The 21,936-nt window shown below is 39.5% G+C and overlaps 2 protein-coding genes across 2 annotated transcripts; one reads left to right on the top strand and one right to left on the bottom strand.

Moving 5' to 3' along the window:
- Positions 1 to 5,075: 5,075 nt before the first annotated feature.
- LOC118745110 lies at positions 5,076 to 6,161 on the bottom strand. Its single transcript, XM_036478644.1, has 3 exons — positions 5,694 to 6,161; positions 5,424 to 5,629; positions 5,076 to 5,365 (listed from the first exon to the last, which is right to left on the bottom strand). The coding sequence occupies exons 1-3, from the start codon at positions 5,750 to 5,752 to the stop codon at positions 5,301 to 5,303; spliced, it is 330 nt and encodes a 109-aa protein (XP_036334537.1). The 5' UTR covers positions 5,753 to 6,161; the 3' UTR covers positions 5,076 to 5,300.
- Positions 6,162 to 20,524: 14,363 nt separating this feature from the next.
- Positions 20,525 to 21,207, top strand: LOC118745109 (52 kDa repressor of the inhibitor of the protein kinase-like). The gene is made up of 2 exons (XM_036478643.1): positions 20,525 to 20,761; positions 20,823 to 21,207. Exons 1-2 carry the CDS (start codon positions 20,551 to 20,553, stop codon positions 21,026 to 21,028), a joined length of 417 nt encoding a protein of 138 aa, XP_036334536.1. The 5' UTR covers positions 20,525 to 20,550; the 3' UTR covers positions 21,029 to 21,207.
- The last annotated feature ends 729 nt before the right edge of the window (positions 21,208 to 21,936 follow it).

The raw sequence follows: 21,936 nt of genomic DNA, 5'->3' as shown, positions 1-21,936 counted from the left end.
ACGCATGAAATGATTTCATGAATTGGCCTACGCATAATGGTAGTAAATGACAGAAGGAATTACAACAAACACATCCTTTTGACATAATGCAAGCCGAAAATGTTGGTTCAAATCAATCCGCAATCAAGTTGGACGTTTTGCCCACAAACATTGCAATTTTGCGAGCAGTCTCATTGTAAAATCTGATTTTTACAATTTAATAGTTTTGAGCTTATATTAATAAAATTCAACGAAAGCACTTACCTATTTCGGCTGAGTTATCCATTTTCGGTTATTTAGTGCACAAAATAAACGCAAATTAAATTAGTTTGTACAACATGGCCATTAATATAGCGATAAGTGGTACAACTTGCCAGAAAATCCAATTTTTTTGATCTTTCATACAAACAAGACATAAATTCATTCAAAAGGCCCACAAACGGTGAAATCTAGAGCAAAACAACACTAAGTTGAACCAACGGTCGCTATGTTTATGGCTTTCTTTAAGAAACATCGGGCGAAAATTTCAACTGCTCCTGTAACACTACCTTATATATGTAAGTTGGCCTTGCTATCATCCTCACATATGTTCATCAGAGTATACCAACAAAGGACGAGTTAATACAAGGAGATAGCAAGAACACAAAACTACTCTAGAAAATTACACGCACAATGACAAACATGAACAAATGTACAACAAACACATAATTTTTGAGAATCAGTACAGTTCGCATTTGTATCAACGAGCAGCTTATTAGATTTGTTTTCGTTTGTACTACGTACATATGTGCATATACACATGTACACAAACATATGTGCATATACACATGTACACAAACATATGTACATACACAAACATATGTACATACACACAAATATATATACTACAACCATTCAAACATATGTACATACATGAAAACATTGCTGTCGATAAGTACATATACATATTCCCATCAGTTCATCAACGATCATAAATATATCCATACAAACATATGTACATATGTACGAATGGATGTAGTTACGCGAAGAACGCTTGCATCATTTATACATATATTGCTTGGCAGCGACAGAGCTGAAATGCGCAATGAGTTCGTTCATACATGCATATATATGTATACATATATATATGTACATGTACATACATGCATTCAAACATACATATATACATATGTAGGTATTCGTACCCGTCATGCGTCGCTTTATTTCTTTTTGCCCCTTCCCTATACTACCTATATCTTCCTTCTCACTCATGTAACGTTTTCAGTTTTAAAAATTTCACTCTCCATTTTTGCGATACCGCCGCCTAAGAAGTTTCACTTCAAAAAATAAACCTTCTATTGTCCACAGGTCAAGCTTTTTAACCTGACACTTCATTTTTGAAAATGAAACGAATCGTACAGATCTCAAGGCACTGACAAAATATGACAAAAATTTATTTTATGCATTAGAGAAAAACGCATTACTTCAGAAAGTGCAAAAAATTAGCAGGTGTTTATTTCTTCTTTTGAAAGCTAAAAGCCCATACTATTATATATAAACAATTTTTACATATATTTTTTATTCATTCCATTAAAATTTAGAATTTTTTGAAATTTTGTTTAAAAAAATAGTTTTTTTGGAACACCTCAGGGACACCCTGTGTTTAATTTTATTCCAAAATTTTCATTCTTGTAATTCTCTACTATCTATATGGAAAGAAGAAACGTCAAACCAACATTTTAGTTCAAAGAATATATTTTTGACATTTTTTTCTGTGAAGAGTTTACGCATGGCTATGATCTTATTAAAATTCTTAGAATAAAATTTGTCGCCTTTTGTGGCTTCCTGGCGGCATATAGTTAATTTTTTAGGGAAATTTCTGTTTACTTCTTTTTAGTAGATAAATTGTCTCTACAAAAATACCAAACAAGTTCACATTGCAGATAACGAATTTTTCGATTTTTGCCCACTTAGGCGGCACTTTGCGTCGGTGATATCTCAAACCCAGCATGTGGAGTTCAAGAACTTAAGAAGTTGCAGTGGGTTAATATAATATATGTCTGTTGAACCGCAGAAGCAGGGTTTGCCTAAAAGCCTGATTATAGTCCTACATAGTGCTGGGCAATCGCAGAGTAGATGCTCCACCGTTTCTTCTGCATCTGGTGAATTACAACTACGACAGGAGGTATTGTGTTTTAGTCCTAATCTTGCAGCATGTATTCCCACGGCCCAGTGGCCTGTGTAAATTCTAGTTAGTCGAGATAGATCCCTCCTGTGCGTTTTGTGCAGTAGGTGGGCCACAGACTCCTGCAGACCCTACAGGATTGTAGGCTTTTCCCCCAACTGTTGGCCACATTTTTTCCAGTGCTGAGCTCAAAGGCACAGAAACCTCCTCTGCCTCTGAGATATCTAGAGCTGACCTATTCCTGGCCAGTTCGTCCTGGGTTCGCACCGGTACCCAGATCAGTGCAACGGCGTGCCTGTCAGCTAAAACCATAACGTTCTCCCTGCACTGTTTTATTATGCTGGAGGTGATGATTACAGAGACAAGTGCCGTGATCGCAACCTGACTGTCTTAAAAAATACCAATGCTGGTTCTCACTAGCTTCGAGGCTAAAATTATTTTGCACGCCTGATTTATGGCAAATACTTCTGCATGAAAAACACTGGCCCAATTTTGTAATCGAATAAACTCTTCGATTTGGAATTCGGTTGAAAAAATTCCCGCCCCTACGCCGCAATCCATTTTTGTACCGTCCGTAAAAATGGATACTTCGAAGCGATCAGTAATTTCTTGATGGAAAAATCGTGCGGAAGTTTTTTCTTGAAGAGAAGCGAAGGCCAAATGTAGTCAGTTTTTTCGCGAATGCTTGGGTCGTTGAAACAATCCTGTATTGCCCATACGTACGTTCTTTCCACAATCCAAGTTCCCTCAACCTGAGCGCACTCTGTGAAGCACTTTCCTTGATAAAGAGATCAGTCGGGGGCAGATTACAGATGACATTCAATGCTTCCATTGGACATGATCTGATCGCACCAGTAATCGCAATGCAGGCTGACCTTTGTACCCTGCCTAACATTGTGCGTATGTAGTTAATCTCTACGGCTTTCCACCAAACCAACGAACCATATGCAATAATTGGGAGAATCACAGCCTTTTACATCCATAGCATAAGTTCAGGTCGTAGGCCACACCTCTTGTCCAGCATTTTCTTGCAGGAATACAGAGCACTATAGGCCTTCTTTACTCGGTGCTCTGTATTCATTTTCCAGTTAAATTTCAGGTGAGAATGACTCCCAAATACTTAGCGTAAAGGGAAAGAGAAAGAGTATGCCCGTTTAAGGAAGGTAGGTTAAAATTAGGAATCTTTTTCCTTGTAGTGAATAATAGTAATTCGGTCTTCGAGGGATTAACGTTGAGCCCGCAGCTATTTGCCCACGAACCCAATTCCCCTAGTGCTCTTAGAATCATTTTGCTTATCACATTTATGCATAATCCGGATACCATAATCACTACATCATCTGGGAATGAAAACTACTTTAACACTTTGCTAGGTAGACGGAACATAGTTGAGCATTATACATGCTTTGAAAATGATCTCTAGCCATGAAATAACCCACGACTTCCCCTCCTGTAGCATTGCTGGAAAGATCCAGTCCGGACCCGGAGATTTGTACGGAGAGAAACTGTTAATTGCTTATGCAATCTTCTCCCGCGTGAAAATTTCGTTAACGACATTAATGAATGGTGCCGCTACGTTGCTACATACCCCTGAGACCTGATTTGGGCCACAGCCTGGAAAATGGGTACGAAGAAGGAGTTCTAATGTCTCCTTAGAACTATTGGTCCAACCTCCGTCTTCCTTTTTTAGGAAGGAAATATTGCTGTCTTTCTTGGATAGGATCCTCCCCATTCTGGCGGATTCTTTCGTTGAATCTATAGAAGAGCAGAAATCCCTCCAGGATTCCTGTTTTGCTTTGCGAGTTGCTTTTTTGTAAATTCTCAAGCTATCTTTATATGTCTGCCAGTTGCCCGTGGAATAGCTTAAATTGGAGGCTTTAGGAGAATCTTTCCTAAGTTCCGAAATCTCCTCTCCCCACCATGGAGGATATTTTTTCCGCCCGCAGCTTACGGGGCAGGAGACTTTAAAGGCCGATCCCATAGCCTTTACGAATTTGTTGCACTTGGTTTCTATATCTTCCGAGGTCGTTAAATTACTATTGTGATCATTAGCGCACACAAGGGGTGGGTTTTGGGGTTCAAACCCCCCCCCTAAAGCTAATAACCTCAAATACAAACTGTATCTTAAAGCTAAGAATCCAGCTCTCAAGGAAATTATAAGAAATATTTAATATAATTTCTGTTGCTTGAAAAAGCGCTTTGCTTTTGCTGTAAATTTTCATGAGGAAATAAATATACGAGCATTTTTTTCTTGAGAGCTGCAAACTGATTTATGCAAATTTGGTAGAAGAAAATTTCTTTTCCATTTCTCGTCCGTCGTTTTATATGAACTTTTCGTTTTTCTTGAGCAATCATGAAAAATCACCATCTATCGAAAACCAGAAATCGAAAACATGAACATAAAAGTGCAAAAATTCATGGAATCAATACTTTTATTTTTACTGACTCTTTTTTAAAATTTTTTATTAGGTACTTTTGAAAGTTGAGCGCATATTGAGTTTATAGAACTTTTTATTAAACAAGTAGTTTTTAAGGAAAGAAGACAACCGACTTCAATTCTCATATACAAATTTAGGGGTACCGTTAATTTCTCCATGATCCAATCATCGGATCTGTAAAACAAATTACGGGACGACCCTTGAGGTACCATCTTTCTAATAAAAAAAGGATTATTGAAATCGGTTCACGTGGTAAAAAAGTTATGTATTCCGGCGAATTGATAACCTCCCCTTTTTTGAAGTCGGTTAAAAGGGTTTGAGTTTTGTTAATCTAATGTAAATAAAGTGCAGTTTATGAATTTTAAAACGTTTATTTATTTATGACATACTGTACATAAAACTTGCATAAATGTATTTTAAAGAGCGTATTATCAAGCAAATTTTCAGTATTTTCCGGTGATATATCTTCAGAAATATAAAACCCCCCCCTAAAATATATTCCTGGGTGCGCCCCTGATTGTGATGTTTCCCAAGTTTGCTACTGACAACACTGGCAAACCGCCGCCAGTTTTTTATCTTTGGGTTACGAAAAGGAAGGGAAACATTCTGGCTAACCGATAAGTTGAACAGTATGTAGCTATGATCAGAAATTGATTTCCGAGCAGATACCATCCAGTTGTCCACCTTAATGCTACCTCTGCTACTACAATCGTTAGTTAGAGTTATGTAAAACACTTCTTCCCAGCCCCTGAAGGCAGCGGTGCTAGAAAACGTGAACGTAGGAGTGCTACCCCGATTACAAATTATTAGGTTAGTGCTAAGAATGTAATCGAAAAGAAACTCACCGCGAGTATTTATTTCCGAGCTGCCCCAGATCGAATGCCTGGAGTTGAAATCGCACCCGATAAGTAGATTGTCCGATTGAAAATTCACCACTAGACAACGAATCACATCCGGTAGTGCGTCCTCGTTGTGTGGCATGTAGCACGAGGCGATGACCATGCTAGTACCACCATCCGCTTCGAGTCTCGTAGTTGTTAGATCCGATGAGCTGTGGGAAGAGATAAGAAAAGTATGGTATTGAAATTTAACCGGAACACAAGATCTAGGCTTACCCTCCGATTAACCTCGGTGTTCCATACCCAGGGCTCCTAAATGAGTGCGATGTCGACATCTTCCTCCACCAGCCTCTAGTGCTGGAGGGTAATCTGGACAACCTTCAGACCCATTTTCAATTTGGGTCAGCAGTTGGGTCAGCGAGCAGCATGCCTTCCAGCGGCTTATTTGCATCGTCGACCACGTCAGACTCTTCTTCTTCACCATTGTTCGCAAGGAAAATTTTTATTTTGGCTCGCCGGATACCAGAGCGAAGGACACAGTCGGCCTTTTCCAAAGGCTCGATGCTTTCCTCACCAAAGAGGTGTAAGAAGGACATACAGGTTGTTTGTGACTCCTCAGCCTTAAGGATCACCCAGTCGTTTATCGGGATTTCGCGGTTGTGTGTGCACAGGTATTTTAGAAGTGCCGCGCTATCCATCTGCACACGTGGGAGCCAAATGCGAGCTCTTGGCCTCTTGGGGATGTCACTGGCAGGGATGAGATTGAGTCTCATGCTCTCCCAAGCATCACTGATGCTCGTCAAGCTCTTCTCCAGGAAAACCTTTGAGAGTTGGTTCTCACATTTGACCACCCTGTAGCTGCGCACTACCTACGCAGAGTCCTGGGGAGATGGCCATCCGGCTCTGCCATGACCTGGTCAACGACCATTTGAGGCGGCCCGTCTCAATCTCCCCACACTTGTCAAGCACCGGCTTCGCCTTGTTTGAGACCACATCTACAAGTTCCACCCACAGGCTATCCCTTGGCACCTCGCTGAAGCCACGCCGTGGCCTTGCTGCAGTATCCGCACTTGCTTGGTCAGCAGAAAACCTCCCCTTTTTTGGGGCTCTTTCGACCTCATTCTGGGACCTATTCGGCTTTCCCGCATCCTTGTTTTGGGTGGCCTGGTACAACCGGTACTCATCCACCGCCGGCTGAAAACGATTTCTGTCTTCGGCGTCCTTCGGGTGCAGTGGCGGATCGGGAAAAAAATTTCGGTTACAATATATTACCTCGAACGAGAAATTTGAAAAGAAATTAAAAATTTATTTTTTGATCTTCAATCATAATCCCTTTTTTATACTATGTCTCCATTGAGAGATTTATCCATTAAGATTTAATAAATCCAGTTGCTAAATCACAACCGTCTCCATTACCACAACGAGATATGTTTGACGTTCACATTTTTAAATATTTGACGTTTTCAAATGTATAATTTTATAAATACAGTTGCGGACATTGATATACAGACAGATAAAAGGAAGGTACCAAGCGGAATTTCATTATATGAATTCTGAATATTATTGGCTTCTTATTCGTGGTAAATATGTATGTATAATATATAGTTTGGAAAGTGTAACGAATGGTACCATATTCCGAATCATTTTCCGGAATTTAAGAAAAATTATTAAAACGGTAAAAAAACATTTGCTGAAAGAAAATTTTTTGTAGAACTCTCTTATTCATAGGAGGGAACCGAAAATCCAATCGTGGGCCTTTGGCATATTATGAATACGAACTGCGTTCTAGAGGATGTTCGGTGCAATGTTATCGAAGCAGAACCATTACCGAAATTTATAAATTTTTTGTCGCAGCGCGTAAATGACTTATAGAAAGCGGAGAAGACTCTGCATGATATTACTATAAAACATTTCTTCTAAATTTTTAGTTTTTAAAATAATATTTTCTTAATTTATTACAACCAAAGTTATGTAAATATGTATTACTAATTTTCCTTCCAAACTAACAAAAATATAAAAACCCCTAAAAATTCGAAAATTCATGTTTTTATGACAGGCTAGATTTCAATGTCCTCAACTGTATATTGAAAACACAAATGTCATTTGACTTATGGCATGTGAATTTGTGGTTGCCACATCCAACAAATTGTACTTATTGATCAATATTATTGAAGATTTGACGAAGATTTAACATAATCTGCCTTTTGAGATTTAATTTTATATGGTAAATCTCAAAAGATTTAACGTCAAATCTCGTCAGAGGGCTAAATCTTCATTAAATCTCACAATGGAGACATAGTATTAGGCTTGCACAAGATTATTTATAGAATAAGAAAGCATGTTATTCTCTTAAATTAAAAATTACAACAATAGGTATGCAAATACTATGAATTTATAGACCTTGTTATAACTTTACGGCATTTATATTTGGCAAGATTTGACCATTTGTCTTAATAGTTTTTAATTTTCATTATTTGCTTATAAAAATATAGTATAATCTTAAACAAAAACCATACAAAACCAAGCTTGAATCTTTGCGCAACGTTTTAAAAAATCCACAAACTCGTAAAAATGTCGACCTTTTTAATTCGATTTTTAAGAAATATTAAGCAGTTTTTTAGCCCATTTAATTATACTGCAAGTTTAAAGTAACTGATTTTGGCATTTTTTTGTTGACCATGTTAGCCATTTTATTCCATACAAAACATTTTCGATGATTTTTTTGTTGTATGGAGAAAATGAGCAACACTTTCGACGAAAAAAAATTCCCAAATCTTAATGGTACTTGAAATTGGTCTACAAAACTGCATACTCAAAATATTTCTAAAAAATCTAATTAAAAAGCTCGAAATTTTTACAAACTTTGTTGATTTCTTTTTTAATTTTGCACAAAGATTTATATGGTTTCTGTTAAAAATATGCTATACCTTTAAAAAACAATAATTAAAATTAATAAATTTTAAAATAAATGGTAACATTTTGCCAGTATGTGAGTGTCGTAAAGTTATGATAAGAACTATATGTATGCATGTCGAATCAAACTTTTTGATACTACTTATTGTCTATTTTCGCGGTGAATGCAGAAAATTTCACATTTCACAACTGTGTAACCAGACAATCGTAGGGGGATAATAGCAAAATGCGTAGAAAAAGCGCTTGCCGTGTTAGTTACCGATATCGCTAAGGAATTATACTATTTGGACATTGTCCTTCCTCGGAGAGCGGATAGATGACATTTTCGGGCTAATTATCGGCATCTAGCGCTGCAGATTATTATCGAAAGGTAATATTTATACCGCTATTGCATAATATTTAGCTCGATCTCCGAGAAAGATTGCCGAAATATACATTACATAAACATTTTTGAGTTGAACTATTACTTCCATACATATAAACTTAGGGAATATAATACGCTACAAAAAGACGCTTTCAGTTTGGAAGGAGAGTATAAAGTGTGGTCAGAACGATGAACAAATGAGGTAAGCGAAAAGCCATACCTAAAATCAGCAGCAGAAGTTCTTGGTAAATGGGACGACGAATATGCTTTTCCGTTGATTAACGAAATTCTCCGCATTCTGACTACACTTCTAGCTAGTAACGCTACTTCAGAAAGAAGTTACCCTTCGCCGGTTAAAAACATGGTTCCATAGTACCATGAATGAAAAAAGACTGATAGGCACTTTTACACGTACACTTAGGGCCAGTTTTTCAGTGCACTGTAGTGCAACTTAGTTTAAACGCCCAAGCTGGCTGCTATAAACTAAGGGCCAATTTCAAATGAATATTTAAATAGCACTTAAGTTTAATTGTGGATTGTTGTTTGAGTGCCATTTAACTTTTGTTGGGTTTCAGATCAACTTTGTCTAAATATGCCAAACAATTGGCAATCTAAGTATAAACTGCCACTGAAACTGGCCCTTAGATATTGAAATTGGCGCTGAATGAATAATACAAACACTCCTGTTGCGAGTGTCGACTGGCAGTAGAATAGAATTTTGTAGATTGAGTCGATTATCTGTTATTTTGGTATTGCCCAAATTGATCGATAAAAATTTGTATTATTGTGAATGGTTGACTGAATTGTAAACAGCTGTTTGATTGTTTACATTTGTCTCTTTATTGTTTCAGTTACATCATTTTTGCTTTTATTATAACATTTAAAAAAAGGATACTGTTGAGATATGGTTCAGTGATGAGGAAGTTGATGTGGAAGCTATTTGATTAGTAGGGATAGCTAAAGCAAGGAGGAAATTTGCGAAATTCGTCGAATCCCTCGGAGTTGGAAGATGAAGTGTGTGTACATACATATGTGAATTTCATGAATAGTAGTTGCGTTCCAGATGCTTCAAGATTTGCAGGAAAAGCTGTTTTCGCCATTAATAAACCTTATGGGAGGTGGCCACCTGGAACAACTTCCTGTAAAAACCTGCAAATCGTAAAGCGTCTGGAACGCAACTAGTTTAAGAAATTTGGTACGGTTTAGTCATTTGTACAATTATTTTCGGTTGTCGTGTCGAAAGCGTGAACCGATTCTAAAAACTTTAACATACACGTGTAGTGAAAGGATTTAGGTTCTGCAAAAAAAAGACTGGATGGCTTAGATGGAGTTATATGCTGTTCAGTTCTACTGCTATGGCTTCCCTTCTGGGATTTGCCCGAGTCTTGCTGGAAATCCCTTTAACCAAGTCCTGATAGACCTGCATAAGCTTGACCGCCTGAGTTGCTTTTTATTGCTAACCACTTTTGATCTGCAATTCATACACATGCATACTAATTTTTTTTACACTTTCGATCCAAATAACTTACTTTTTATCCAATATTTATTAATTTATATCACAACAATTTTATTCACGCAAACCCGTATCGATTCAGAAACAGCAATAGAAGGATGAGCGATTGAAAACTATTCACAGTCGCTAATTGAGCGACTAATCGACACTCACAATAGGATCGGTAATCGACAATCGCTTAGTAGTCGTTTATCTACGCCTAGTCGGCACTCGCAATAGGGGTGAAATATTCCCAAAAGGAAAGCGCAAAATTGAGTTTACAATTTAAATTATTATAATCGAAATTCCGAATAAGTTGGTAAGTTATAATCAAAAAATAAGTATTTATGTAATATACACAAATATATACTGCTTTAATAAACCCAGAGCATAACTTTTTATCTTGTGCTTTTTTACAAAACAGTATAATTGTTTTATTACATGGGACTCTGTAAATGGACCTTGCGCCACATTAACCACATGAAACTTACTTAAAGTAAAATTATATCACAAAACATTTTAATTCGGACTTCCTGAAAATTACTAGAACCTCTATTTGCGGGAAAAATAAATGAGGGTTCAAGCAGGTTGGATGCTTGTAGGTCATATAGCTTCGATTGGTCACTACGCTGTGAATGAAGTTAGATGCCTGTAATTTAACGTTATTCGACAAGTCGATTCCAATCGCCCCTCTCCAAATAAAATCCTGTCTCCGCCACTCTTCGGGTGCACGGTCCCTTTGGTCTCATTCCGCTATGTCCTACCGAGGATAGATAGAGCCCGGTATCGCTTTTCCCGAAGTGGCTTCGACGTCAAGGGTTTGATATTTGGCTGCCCCTTGGCAGCCGTAGGAAGCTGTTGATTAGATGACGGAGTACTGTGGCCCACAGTACTTGATCCGTCACCTGGCGTCAATATCTTCTGACTGGATAGGAGGAGCTCCTTCTCCATGGAGAGGCTTGGACTACCCAGCCGAGGTCTGTCCGTGCAGTCCTTGTTAGTCGTGTCCAGGGTAAGTGAGCCCTTTGTTTTGTTGTCCGAAGTACTGTCTACGGAGTCCTTGTTAGTCGTGTTCCTTAGTTGTGGGTGTTTGTCTGATTTTTATTGTCCGAGGCTGTTTTTTTGGTTTTGCAAACTTTTTGGTTCTTACGGTCGCCCGCTCAGTCACTGTCCAAAAATGGAACCCAAGAGGAAACCCAGGAGAAGCAGCGCCGTCCTGTAGCGAAGCCGAGGTGGCCTGGCACAGCGACCTAGCGAGTGAAAAGGGGAAAAGTCCGTCCGCCATGGTAGCGACCCATGCCATGGTAAGGTCACCGTTACTTACTGAGGTGACCCGGTGTCAGTGAGGCACCGTAGAAATACAGTCTGTTACCCCCGACTGCAAATGTCGTCCAATAGGCACGGTCCGCTTAACACCCTGGATTGAGGAAAACCTCCGTACCATGATCAGCGAGCATTGCGATGGGCTGTGCTATTGAAGAGCTGCGAGCCTTACTGCAAGTCCCCCTGATCTTAGCTGGATACCGTTCTGACAACGCACAGAACATACTGGAGTATCCATTTCCAGCCGGCACCCTCGGAGAGGGTTCAGTGGAGGAAAAAAATTTTTCTCCAGCCCACTTGAGAACCCCGGCCTTGGGGATGAACGCAACACTGACCACCCTCCAAGCATTTGGATGTACCCGATTCTCACGCAGTTCGTATAAGTAGGACCAACCAATTGCACGACACCATCAGAGCCCTTTGCAGCTGCGCAGGTCCCCGGCGACTTTAATGGTTTAAACGAATTTACACGAAATAACACAAACGGCAATAACGCAAATTTGTGTTCGCAATTGAATGTGAAATAACACAAGTTTGCTTTATTTCATTAAGACCAACTTTTAAACTTAACAATTTCAGTAATAAAGCAAAATAGTGCACATATGTAGGTAGTCACCCAGTTACATTTGACAAAAAGTATTACTTGAACAAGTTAAATGGACGCATTTCTAAGTATGCAATTTTGAAAGTGCCCAGCGTCGCGGCGCGCCGCGGTCGACGTCGCGCTTGCGTCCTCCGCCCCCTCCCCTCCTTTCGCAATTATGCACTACTGCCATTATAACCGTTTAGAAAACAGAATAATAATAAAATAACACTAGTTCACTTCTGAAAATGTTTTTTAATGTCCAAGTAATGGGAATTATTGCGTATGGTGTTATTGCATGCACCCCACTCATGGTGGAATTATACCAGGTGAAGTAAAATTAGTGTGAAAAGAAATATTTTGACACAGTCTTATTTGAAAACATGTCTTTAAAATGTGACTATAAGACAGCCGAATGCCAGAAAATAAAGCGGGAAAGCTGTTCTATAACTTCACCTTTTTACTGCGCCATGGTTCCATGCAAACATTTTAAGGTTTTCCAGCAATATTTTCAACACATTTAAAAAAGCATGCCGATAAAATTCATGCAAAACCGCTATGTCCAATTTGCTGAGCAGTTATTAAAAATGACTCTTTTCCTATATTTTGTTGGACTTTTCATAAGTAAAAATATTTTGTGAATATTACTTTCTTCATATGAATTATATAAAATTTTTTTATTTAATTGTATTTTTCGAATAAACAAAGTTTTTTTTCCTTCTGTAAGTAGGTTTTTGTTACAAATAGTATAAATAAGCTAAGCAATGGGAAATAAGGCAAAATTTGTTGTATTTCCAACCTTAGTTGGAAATAAAGCAAAACTCAGATTTTGGTATTATTTCCCATTTAAAAGTGAAATAAAGTAAATTTTGCGTTATTGCCGTTTGTGGTACTTCACCGACGAGGGCCCATGCTGTGCTGCTCGGTCGAAAATATCAACTGCGACCTGCCCACTATAAGCACAGGGCAACAGCCTTTGCAGCAGAAAGCACGGCATGTGGCGGCTAGGCAACGTACCTAACTAACACCTCACATTCCTATAAGTCTCCCTAGGCACACGAAGATTTTACAACTTAACTGTAATGGACTTCAGAGCTAGATCGAGGAGATAAAAGTCTTCATGGGTGCGCACGGAATTAATAGCTGCGGTCCAAGAGACGAAGCTGCATGGCAAATTAACATTATTGAATTGCGCCGGATACAACGTGCACCGTCGAGATCGCGAGCGAGATAATGGTGGTGGCCTATCATTCATCACGCATCACACCGTGCAGTATCGTCTTATTGAAGCAGACATCGATCGCAGGGATACCATACTATCTTGTCTTTATTTTCAACCTTGGTGCGAAATAAAGTCAACAAAAATTTGGAAATAAAGTCATCGGCGCTATTTCCTCATTCAAATGGAAATGGCATCAACAATACTTAAAGTATGTCGATTCATAGAAAAAAATGTTGTTCTTACAATAAACATTGCCCCGTAGGTGCTGTTTTTTAATAGATGACAAAGATTATTGCCAAATCCTCAGTGTGGTGCTATTAATCCACACACAATCATGAACTACCACCAATTGATTTTATTAAAAAATTTAAAATTACGAATTATAGTAAAAACACGATGCGAAAAACCAAACGCAAAACGCAGCTGGAATACGAGAAATATTTGAAGAAAGAGTGTAGAAATGATCCAGAACTTGCAAAACATGTTTCGTTTCCACAAAAAATAATGCGAACACTATTAAATTGAAGAAGCAGTCCATGTTCAAAAAGCCCGGAGGAACACTGAAAGAATTATGTATTTTAAATTAGCATATTTTGAACGAATTCGAAATGTCTAAGGTGGAAAAGAAACAAACCTTTATATAAGGAAACAATTATAGAAAAGTAATTTTCTTACACTGTATTCATGTCTCCGGCAGCAATTTGTGACAGGATTTAAAAGCAGCTAAGAAGAACGACGACACTATTTATTAAATGGCACATTCAAGCCAATGTACCAAAATGCGGGTATAAACAATTATTGATTATTTAATATTGGAACCGAGATCATTTAAATTAATCGATTGGTTTTCACGCGGCGTAGCGTGAAGTGGTGTGGCGCGCGAACACGGGCCGCCGCGAAGCTAAGCAGTTTTAAGGTTTGAAAGAGCAATAATGTCAATGGAATTTATTTCGTTTTTTAAAAAGGTAATAATGTTAATTGATCTTATTTCGCACCAGGGTGGGAATTAAAGTCAATTCACCTTATTTCCATTGATCTTATAACCTGTCACCATTCAACGCTACTAGAAGACATAGGGGCCTCCTCTCTCCCACAGGGACTCAAAAGGTGATCGGCGAATTATCTGAGTGGTCATCAATCGTCAATAACTTTTAGAAGCAAATCGAGCAAACTTAGGAAAATAAAACAAGGGGCTCCACAGGGTGATGTCCTTTTCCCATTTTTTAAATTCCAAAGCTCCCTCAACCACCAGAGGGAGTCTCGATTATCTCTTATGCTGACGATTGTTCGATCATGGCGTCTGGGAATGGAATTGATGAATTGTGCTCGAAAGTAAGCGGTTATCTCGCCGAGCATTCTCGCTTTTTCACTGCACGGAGCCTAACCCTATCCCTTACAAAATACTCAGCAACGCTTTTCACTTCACGCTTGGACGAAGGAGGTCAGACTGCAACTGGGTATTCACGTCGATGGCTAGCCAATTCCGACGGTGAACAACCCGAAGATACTCGGAGTAACCTTCGACATTCTTCTCCCCTTCTCGGCGCATACAACCACAATTGTCAACAGAGTACAAAGCTGCAACAAGGTCCTCAAGTGGCTAACCGGAATACAAAGAAACGTTACTGACAACGTACAAGGCAATTGGCAGACCGGTTCTGAACTATGCAGCGCCCGTGTGGTGAAGCTGCAGACTTGCCAAAACACGGCACTCAGGATAGCGACAGGTTGCCTCCTGATGTCGCCGCAACACCACCTGCACGACGAGACCCACATGCTCCCCATTAAGGAGCCTAACACAATGCCCTGCAAGCAGTTTTTAGTTGTGAGCCACATACGTGGCCACCCCAACAGACAACTCCTTGCAGAAGAGCCTTCGCCCAGGCATGTCAGGAGGCATCTCTACGAACTTTCATCAAACAACCTCTGGACCCGATAGCTTATCGACAGGACTTGAACGGCATTCACAGAGAGGCAATCTCGAGTTATGTAGACTCTCGACCTGTGAATGCCGTTCTGGGCACACAACCATCAGACGTGGACGAGACAGAACTTCGTCTGCCACAATGCTCTGCAAGCAGTTTTTAGTTGGGAGCCACAGACGTGGTTACCCCAACAGACAACTCCTTGTAGAAGAGCCTTCGCCCTAGGCATGTCAGGAGGCATCTCTACGAACTTTCACCAAACAACCTCTGGGCCCGACAGCTAATGGACAGGACTTGAACGGCATTCACAAAGGGACAGTCTCGAGTTATGTAGACTCTCGACCTGTGAATGCCGTTCTGAGCACACAGTCATCAGACGTAACAAAACTTCGTCTGCCTCGGTAGACTCGGAACACAATAGCTCAACTGCGCTCTGGTTACTGCAGCAGGTTGAACTCATACCTAAGCAGATTAAACGAGGATGTTCTAAACGAATGCCCGGCATGTGGAGAGTCGCCCCATGACTCACAGCATCTCTTCGCATGTCCACTGAATTCCACCCTACTAACGCCCCTGTCCCTATGGACAAACCCCTTTGAGGCTGCGCGATTCGTGGGGATACGGCTAGTAGAGCTTGACGACAACGACTGAAGGACTAACCGATCTGGGCGGGGTTGTTGTAGCCGCTAACAGAACAAAAACAACAAACTTAATATCATCACTATTATTATCATGGGAACTCTTTCGCTTCATTGAAGAACGTGGAAACAGCCATGGTGGTCAAATTACGACTGCACACGAGCTTGAGACTGAAGCTGAACAGCTTCATTCAGACATTGGAATAGCTTTTAATAGTAGCTGTCCCCAAGGAAAGGTACGCTGAGGGAAAAAATGTTTGAATTCAAAAAAACGTGCTAAATTTAAAAAAATACGCATATGAAAGAGCACCAACCCAACTCGTTTTAAATTTGAGTATGTACATTATAAAATATGTCGTTGTGAAGTGCACAGATGCTTTTTATACGAAATTATAATTAAGAAGAAAAAAAATTTAGTTTTATGTTCCGTCTGATGGTAATTGAACCCGGACCCTCTTGGCAGCAACCGATTGTATCAAGCATCTTTGCACACTCAGCTACAGCCATACATTTAAATGTGTTTTCAAATGTTGAGTTTGAATCACCATCACAGCGCGCGATTAGTGCATTATGCCATACCATGTATGTGTGTATGTGTTGTCACCGCTGTGCATGCTATGTATACATATATGTCCTTTCTTAATTACATATGAATAAAATTATAGTTTAAAAAAACGGATGCCTCCCTATTATAATTACCATTCGTACTGCCATCAGGTATGTAACTTGAGAATAGAAATCGCTGCATCTTTTAGGCGCATCAATATTACATAGTTACATCCCGAGTTAATAAAAGGAAGGTAATAAAAAGCATCCAATACGTGCAAAACGTCATCCGTGTAGTGAAAAATTCTTCATTTTAATATGGGCGTTTTTGAATTGAATATTTCTATTATGGCTGTATTTCTTTATTCATTCTGAACGTTTGGAATAAACTTTTTTGTTTACTTATTCTTTAGAACGTTCCTGATGATATGTAAACGTATATTTCAATGGCATTCTGTTCATTCTGGTTGTGAAATGGGTTTATCCGGAATGTATAAAGAAACGCAGCCTATACGTAGTGTATGTATAATAGAAAAATCCATTTTGTTAACAATTTTCACTTGATTTAATTACGAACATTTTTAAACGGTAATCAAATAACAAAATTTTATTCTTACAACGCGTTTTTTTCTCAGTGTAAAATCCAAACGTGATGTGCCTTGGTGGAGCAATAAGCTTAAGCAAATGAGATTGCCAAGCCAGAAAACTATTCAATAGAGCAAAGAATACGGGTAATTGGAATCCGTACAAACTTGCACTAACTTCTTATAACAATGAATTGCGGAAATCCAAAAGAGATAGCTGGCGATGCCCTGATATGCAAGGGAGTAAGCCCCATCCTAATAAATTGGGTGCTTTCTATGCTAAAAACAAGGAAGATCATCATGGAGCTGGGGGGCACGAAAGAATCTATTACAGCCACAAGAGGTTGCCCTCAAGGGGGTGTACTCTCTCCTCTTCTGTGGACTATGGTTATACACGAGCTCCTCTTCCTACTAACCGACCCTGGCTTTGAAACACAAGGCTATGCAGACGATCTGGTAATTTGTGTAACAGGGTTGCATGGCGAAACGATCTCCAACTGCATGCAACAAGCCCTGCGCATTACGTAAAGATGGTGTGACACCAAAGGATTATCCATTAATCCTACTAAATCTATTCTGGTTCCGTTTACCCGGAGGAAAAAGGTATCAAGGACAGAATTTACTCTGGGCGGCACTAGAATAGGGAATTAAGCAAAATACCTGGGGGTGTGACTGGATAAGACACTCACCTGAAATGCACATTTGGATGCAACGGTAAACAAGGCAATGAGAGCATTCATCGAAAGCACGCGACTTTATGGGAAGGCATGGGGACTCTCCCCAAAAATGACTTACTGGTCATTCAACACAGTTGTGAAGCCGATAGTCACCTATGAATCCTTGGCATGGTAGACAAAAGCGACACAAAGAACTGCTAGCGCAAAACTAAGCAAACTGAACCGAATGGTGTGCATTGGTATAACAGGGTCTATGCGGACCTGTCCTGCTGATGCACTTGGTGCTCTTGTAGGCATACCGCCCTCCCCAATTCTAATAGAGAGGGAGGCCAGTCTTTCGGCACTGAGAATCCTAAATACTTCCGAGTTACCAAGCGGAAACATGGCAAGTCATATGAAGGTCCTTATGAAATTCACAAGTGACCCCATAATTCATATGAGGGACGCAGTAGCTCCGATACTAGTAATTTCTAGGAATTTCAAGGTATCTATTGTGGACCGAGCATCCTGGAGCACAGGAAATCCCTACACCAAACCCGGAGCTGAAGTTTGGTACACTGACGGAAGATGAAAAAACTGGAGCTGGTATATTTGGGCCGAATTTTAAAAGACCGATACCAATGGGCAGCAACCCCACCATTTTCAAAGCAGAGATTCATGCGATCGATATCTGTGGCAGAGAATGCCTCAGAAGGGGCACATCCTCTAAAAACATCTGCATTATGTCGGACAGTCAGGCTGCCTTGCTAGCACTGAGGTCCCACATAATAACATCAAAACTAGTGTACGACTGCCTCAACACCCTAAACGGTCTTGGAAGCAAGAACACAGTATTACTGGGCTGGGTGCCGGGCATGAGGGCCATGACGGCAATGAACAGGCGCCCCACCTAGCTCAACACGGAGCTACCACACTATTCCATGGCCCGGCACCCTTTTGCAGGTTCACCAAAGCCAACTTAAGGGAGGTCATAAACAAGTGGGTCGACAAAAAATTCGATAGGCACTGGAGTATATGTCCGGGACAAAGACAAGCTAAGCGGTTCATCTGTCCATCGCAAGAAGCTTCAAAGAAGCTCATAAATCTAGGCACGGAGGACCTTCTCACTGGGTACTTCACGGGACATTGTTCCCTGCGGTATCACCCCAGTAAAATCCCAGCAAAAAACACGATTACCACAGAAACGAAAGTGGGAACGAGCTAGGCGATGGGAATCGCTTACCCTTTCGCTTCAAGAAGGCCTTATTTTAACATGGCCATGTCATTGGAGGTAAGCCTTTACCCGCAGCATTACCTTCAAACGAAGGGATAACGCATGGATAAATAGAATCCAGAGAAGCGAACAAAGAATACCTTAGAGAGAAACTAATGTAGAATGCCTAGATAAGTACATACTTATTTATATTAAACTGAAATCAGAAAATGTCTTAAAAGATTAAAATTAATTAAAATTTTTATAAATCAGCTTTTATACATACATATGTATTTATTTAGGTATTTAAATTTTCTTAAAAATCGGTATGTACATACATGCATATTTAACTAAGCTTAAAATTGTACTTCCTCGCTCTTGTACTTCACTTCATTGACTGACTTCAACTTCGCTGCAAATTTAACAAAGCAAAACATGATCTTTATGCGAGACAAATTTCCACAGAAAGTAACGGTAGAAAAAGAATTTTTGGATATTCATTCTATTTTTCAGCTGACTACGATGCAGCATTCTACTTTGCATTCTCCGAAATGAAGCAAAGAAGCGAAATAAAAAAAATATTGTAGGACATTCTACTTTGCATTCCCTGAAATGAAGCAAAGAAGCGAAACAAATAAAATATTGTAGGACATTCTACTTTACATTTCCGAAAATGAAGCAAAGAAACGAATTAAAAAAGAAATAGTATAGGACATTCTACTTTGCATTCCCCGAAATCAAACAAAGAAGCGAAATAAATAAAATATTGTTGGACATTCTACTTTGCATTACCGGCAATGCCTAAAAGAAGCGAAAAAATTCGAAGGCATCATAACGCTATGCCTTCTAGAACACGTTACCACTAAAAGCGATTACCGATTTTTTGCTGGGATGAATCTTTCAGACACGAGCGTCTGTCGCTTCTGTGTGATGGACCAAGAAGCGCCAGAACACATCCTTTGTGAATGTGTTGCTCTGTGTTGTGTTGTTAGACGCAGACTCGCTCACCTAGGTGGTACAACATTTAATCCATTCGAAATATGGAACAAAAACCCCACCCAAGTTGTAGCTTATATTAAAAGCCTTCACGTATAGGGTATAGGGCCACGCACAATAGACTACCCTAGAGGTCGCAGTGCTCAAAGCTCATAATAATAATAATAATAATAATAATAATAATAATAATAATAACAATAATAATAATAATATTCATTATCATAATTATCCTCATCATCATCTTCATCACTATTTTCACTTTACGGAAGTACTACTTTCAAAAGATTTCTCCAAGGAGCAGATTAATTCAACCACGTTGCCAAGTTATGTAATACCAACTGTTTTGTTAATTTTTCATGCAAAAGTAAACACCATTTTCCTTTTTAGGTAATTATTTATATATCAACTAGTAAGCCCGGGCAGACGTAGTCCTGCTACACACAGATACATAGGCAGGTTATATGCATCGTAGACACGATTGAGAGAACACAAAGGTTGCGCCGATCTCGGTACCGCTATTTTTCTCTTAACGAATTTGACAGAATCAGCTGTTTGTATGACGTCACACTGGTGCAATGGTTGATTTTGAACTTAGCAATTTATTTGTGTGTTATTTCTGCGAGATTTTAAGCAATTCAAAGCGATTATTTAAACTTTATAAACTTATACTAAGGCAAAATGAAGTGTGCAGTGGCAAATTGTGATAGTGAAAACTATAGGCAAGCGTGCGATATAAGCTTTTTTTCGTTTCCTACGGACGAAGCTCTCGCCAGAAAGTGGATGCAGTTTTGCCGGCGAGGAAGTGCATTATTGAATCCCAAATCGAGCTACGTGTGCATGAAGCACTTTTCTAGTGAAGATATAGAAAACAATCGACAGTTCGAAATGGGTAATATATTGTGTATTTTCTAAATTCATTCCATTTAATGTTATTGTTGCAAACGCTTTAGGATTTGCAAAAAAACGCCTTTTAAAGCGTGGTGCTGTGCCCAGCATTTACCCAGAGGATGGGGAAACCTCCCAGCGTGCCGAAAGTGTTCAGCGCGAGGAGTACAAACAAATTGTCAGCGAGTTACTTCAGCAGAGTGAATCTGTCGCAGTCAATGAAGGTAACAATTTGATTTTAAAGAAAGTTTCGACTTATATTTGCAAATAAGTTGTTATAGCCGAGGCGAATAACAGTGCCAACGTTGTTCCGATTGACGAAAATGTGGAGAATAAGGAAAATAGCCTAGTGGATGCAAATCTTTCCGAAATCCCCGCGACTTCAACACCTCGCAAAGTCTTCTACTACGACAGCAGTTTGGAAGAAGTTGAGGAGCTGGAAGCTCAACTGTGAGTTTGTAAAAGCAATAAGGCAATCTAAACATGTTGGCATATTCTTGTGTTTAAAGTTTTAATTTTGTTACACGTAGAAAAAGACTTAAGCGAGAAAAGAAGACTCTGTTAATGGATAACAAAAAGAAGGACATGGAACTGGCGGCACTCCAGCAAAAGTACGGTAATCAGAAAAAGAAGCATGACTATGAGGTGGAACAGCTGAAAAAACGCTTGGATGAATACGAAGATATGTGTAAAAACATGGGGAGCAAACTGCTGACCATTTTCACGAAGGGTCAGGTTTCGAAACTGAAGCACGACATTAGGAAACCTACTTGGAGTCAAGAAGACATCGCGAATTCCATCACGTTGTACGCCGCAAGTCCGAAAGCATTTAAACTAATGTACAAAAATGGTTTTCCGCTACCTGGCGTTCGCACGCTGCAAAGTTGGGCACAAAAAATCGACGTATCCAGAGGTTTAATAAAACCGGTATTTAAATTATTAAATGCCTCCACGCAAATGGATACCATTCAAAAGGTGTGTGTTTTGAGTTTCGACGAGATGAAGGTCAGGCAGACTTACTGTTATGATACCTCGTCGGACTCAACACTGGAACCTGTCAGCTATGTGCAGGTAGCGATGCTCACAGGTAGATATATCTTGCGATAAACATTTAATAAAATTTAAATTATTATATTCATTTTATTCGTCAGGACTCGTATCTAAATGGAAACAGCCGGT

This window comes from Rhagoletis pomonella, unplaced genomic scaffold (assembly GCF_013731165.1).
Source record: "Rhagoletis pomonella isolate Grant_MI unplaced genomic scaffold, Rhpom_1.0 Rhpom_scaffold_00008, whole genome shotgun sequence".
Lineage (NCBI taxonomy): Eukaryota > Metazoa > Arthropoda > Insecta > Diptera > Tephritidae > Rhagoletis > Rhagoletis pomonella.
This window is presented reverse-complemented; position numbering and strand designations above follow the sequence as displayed.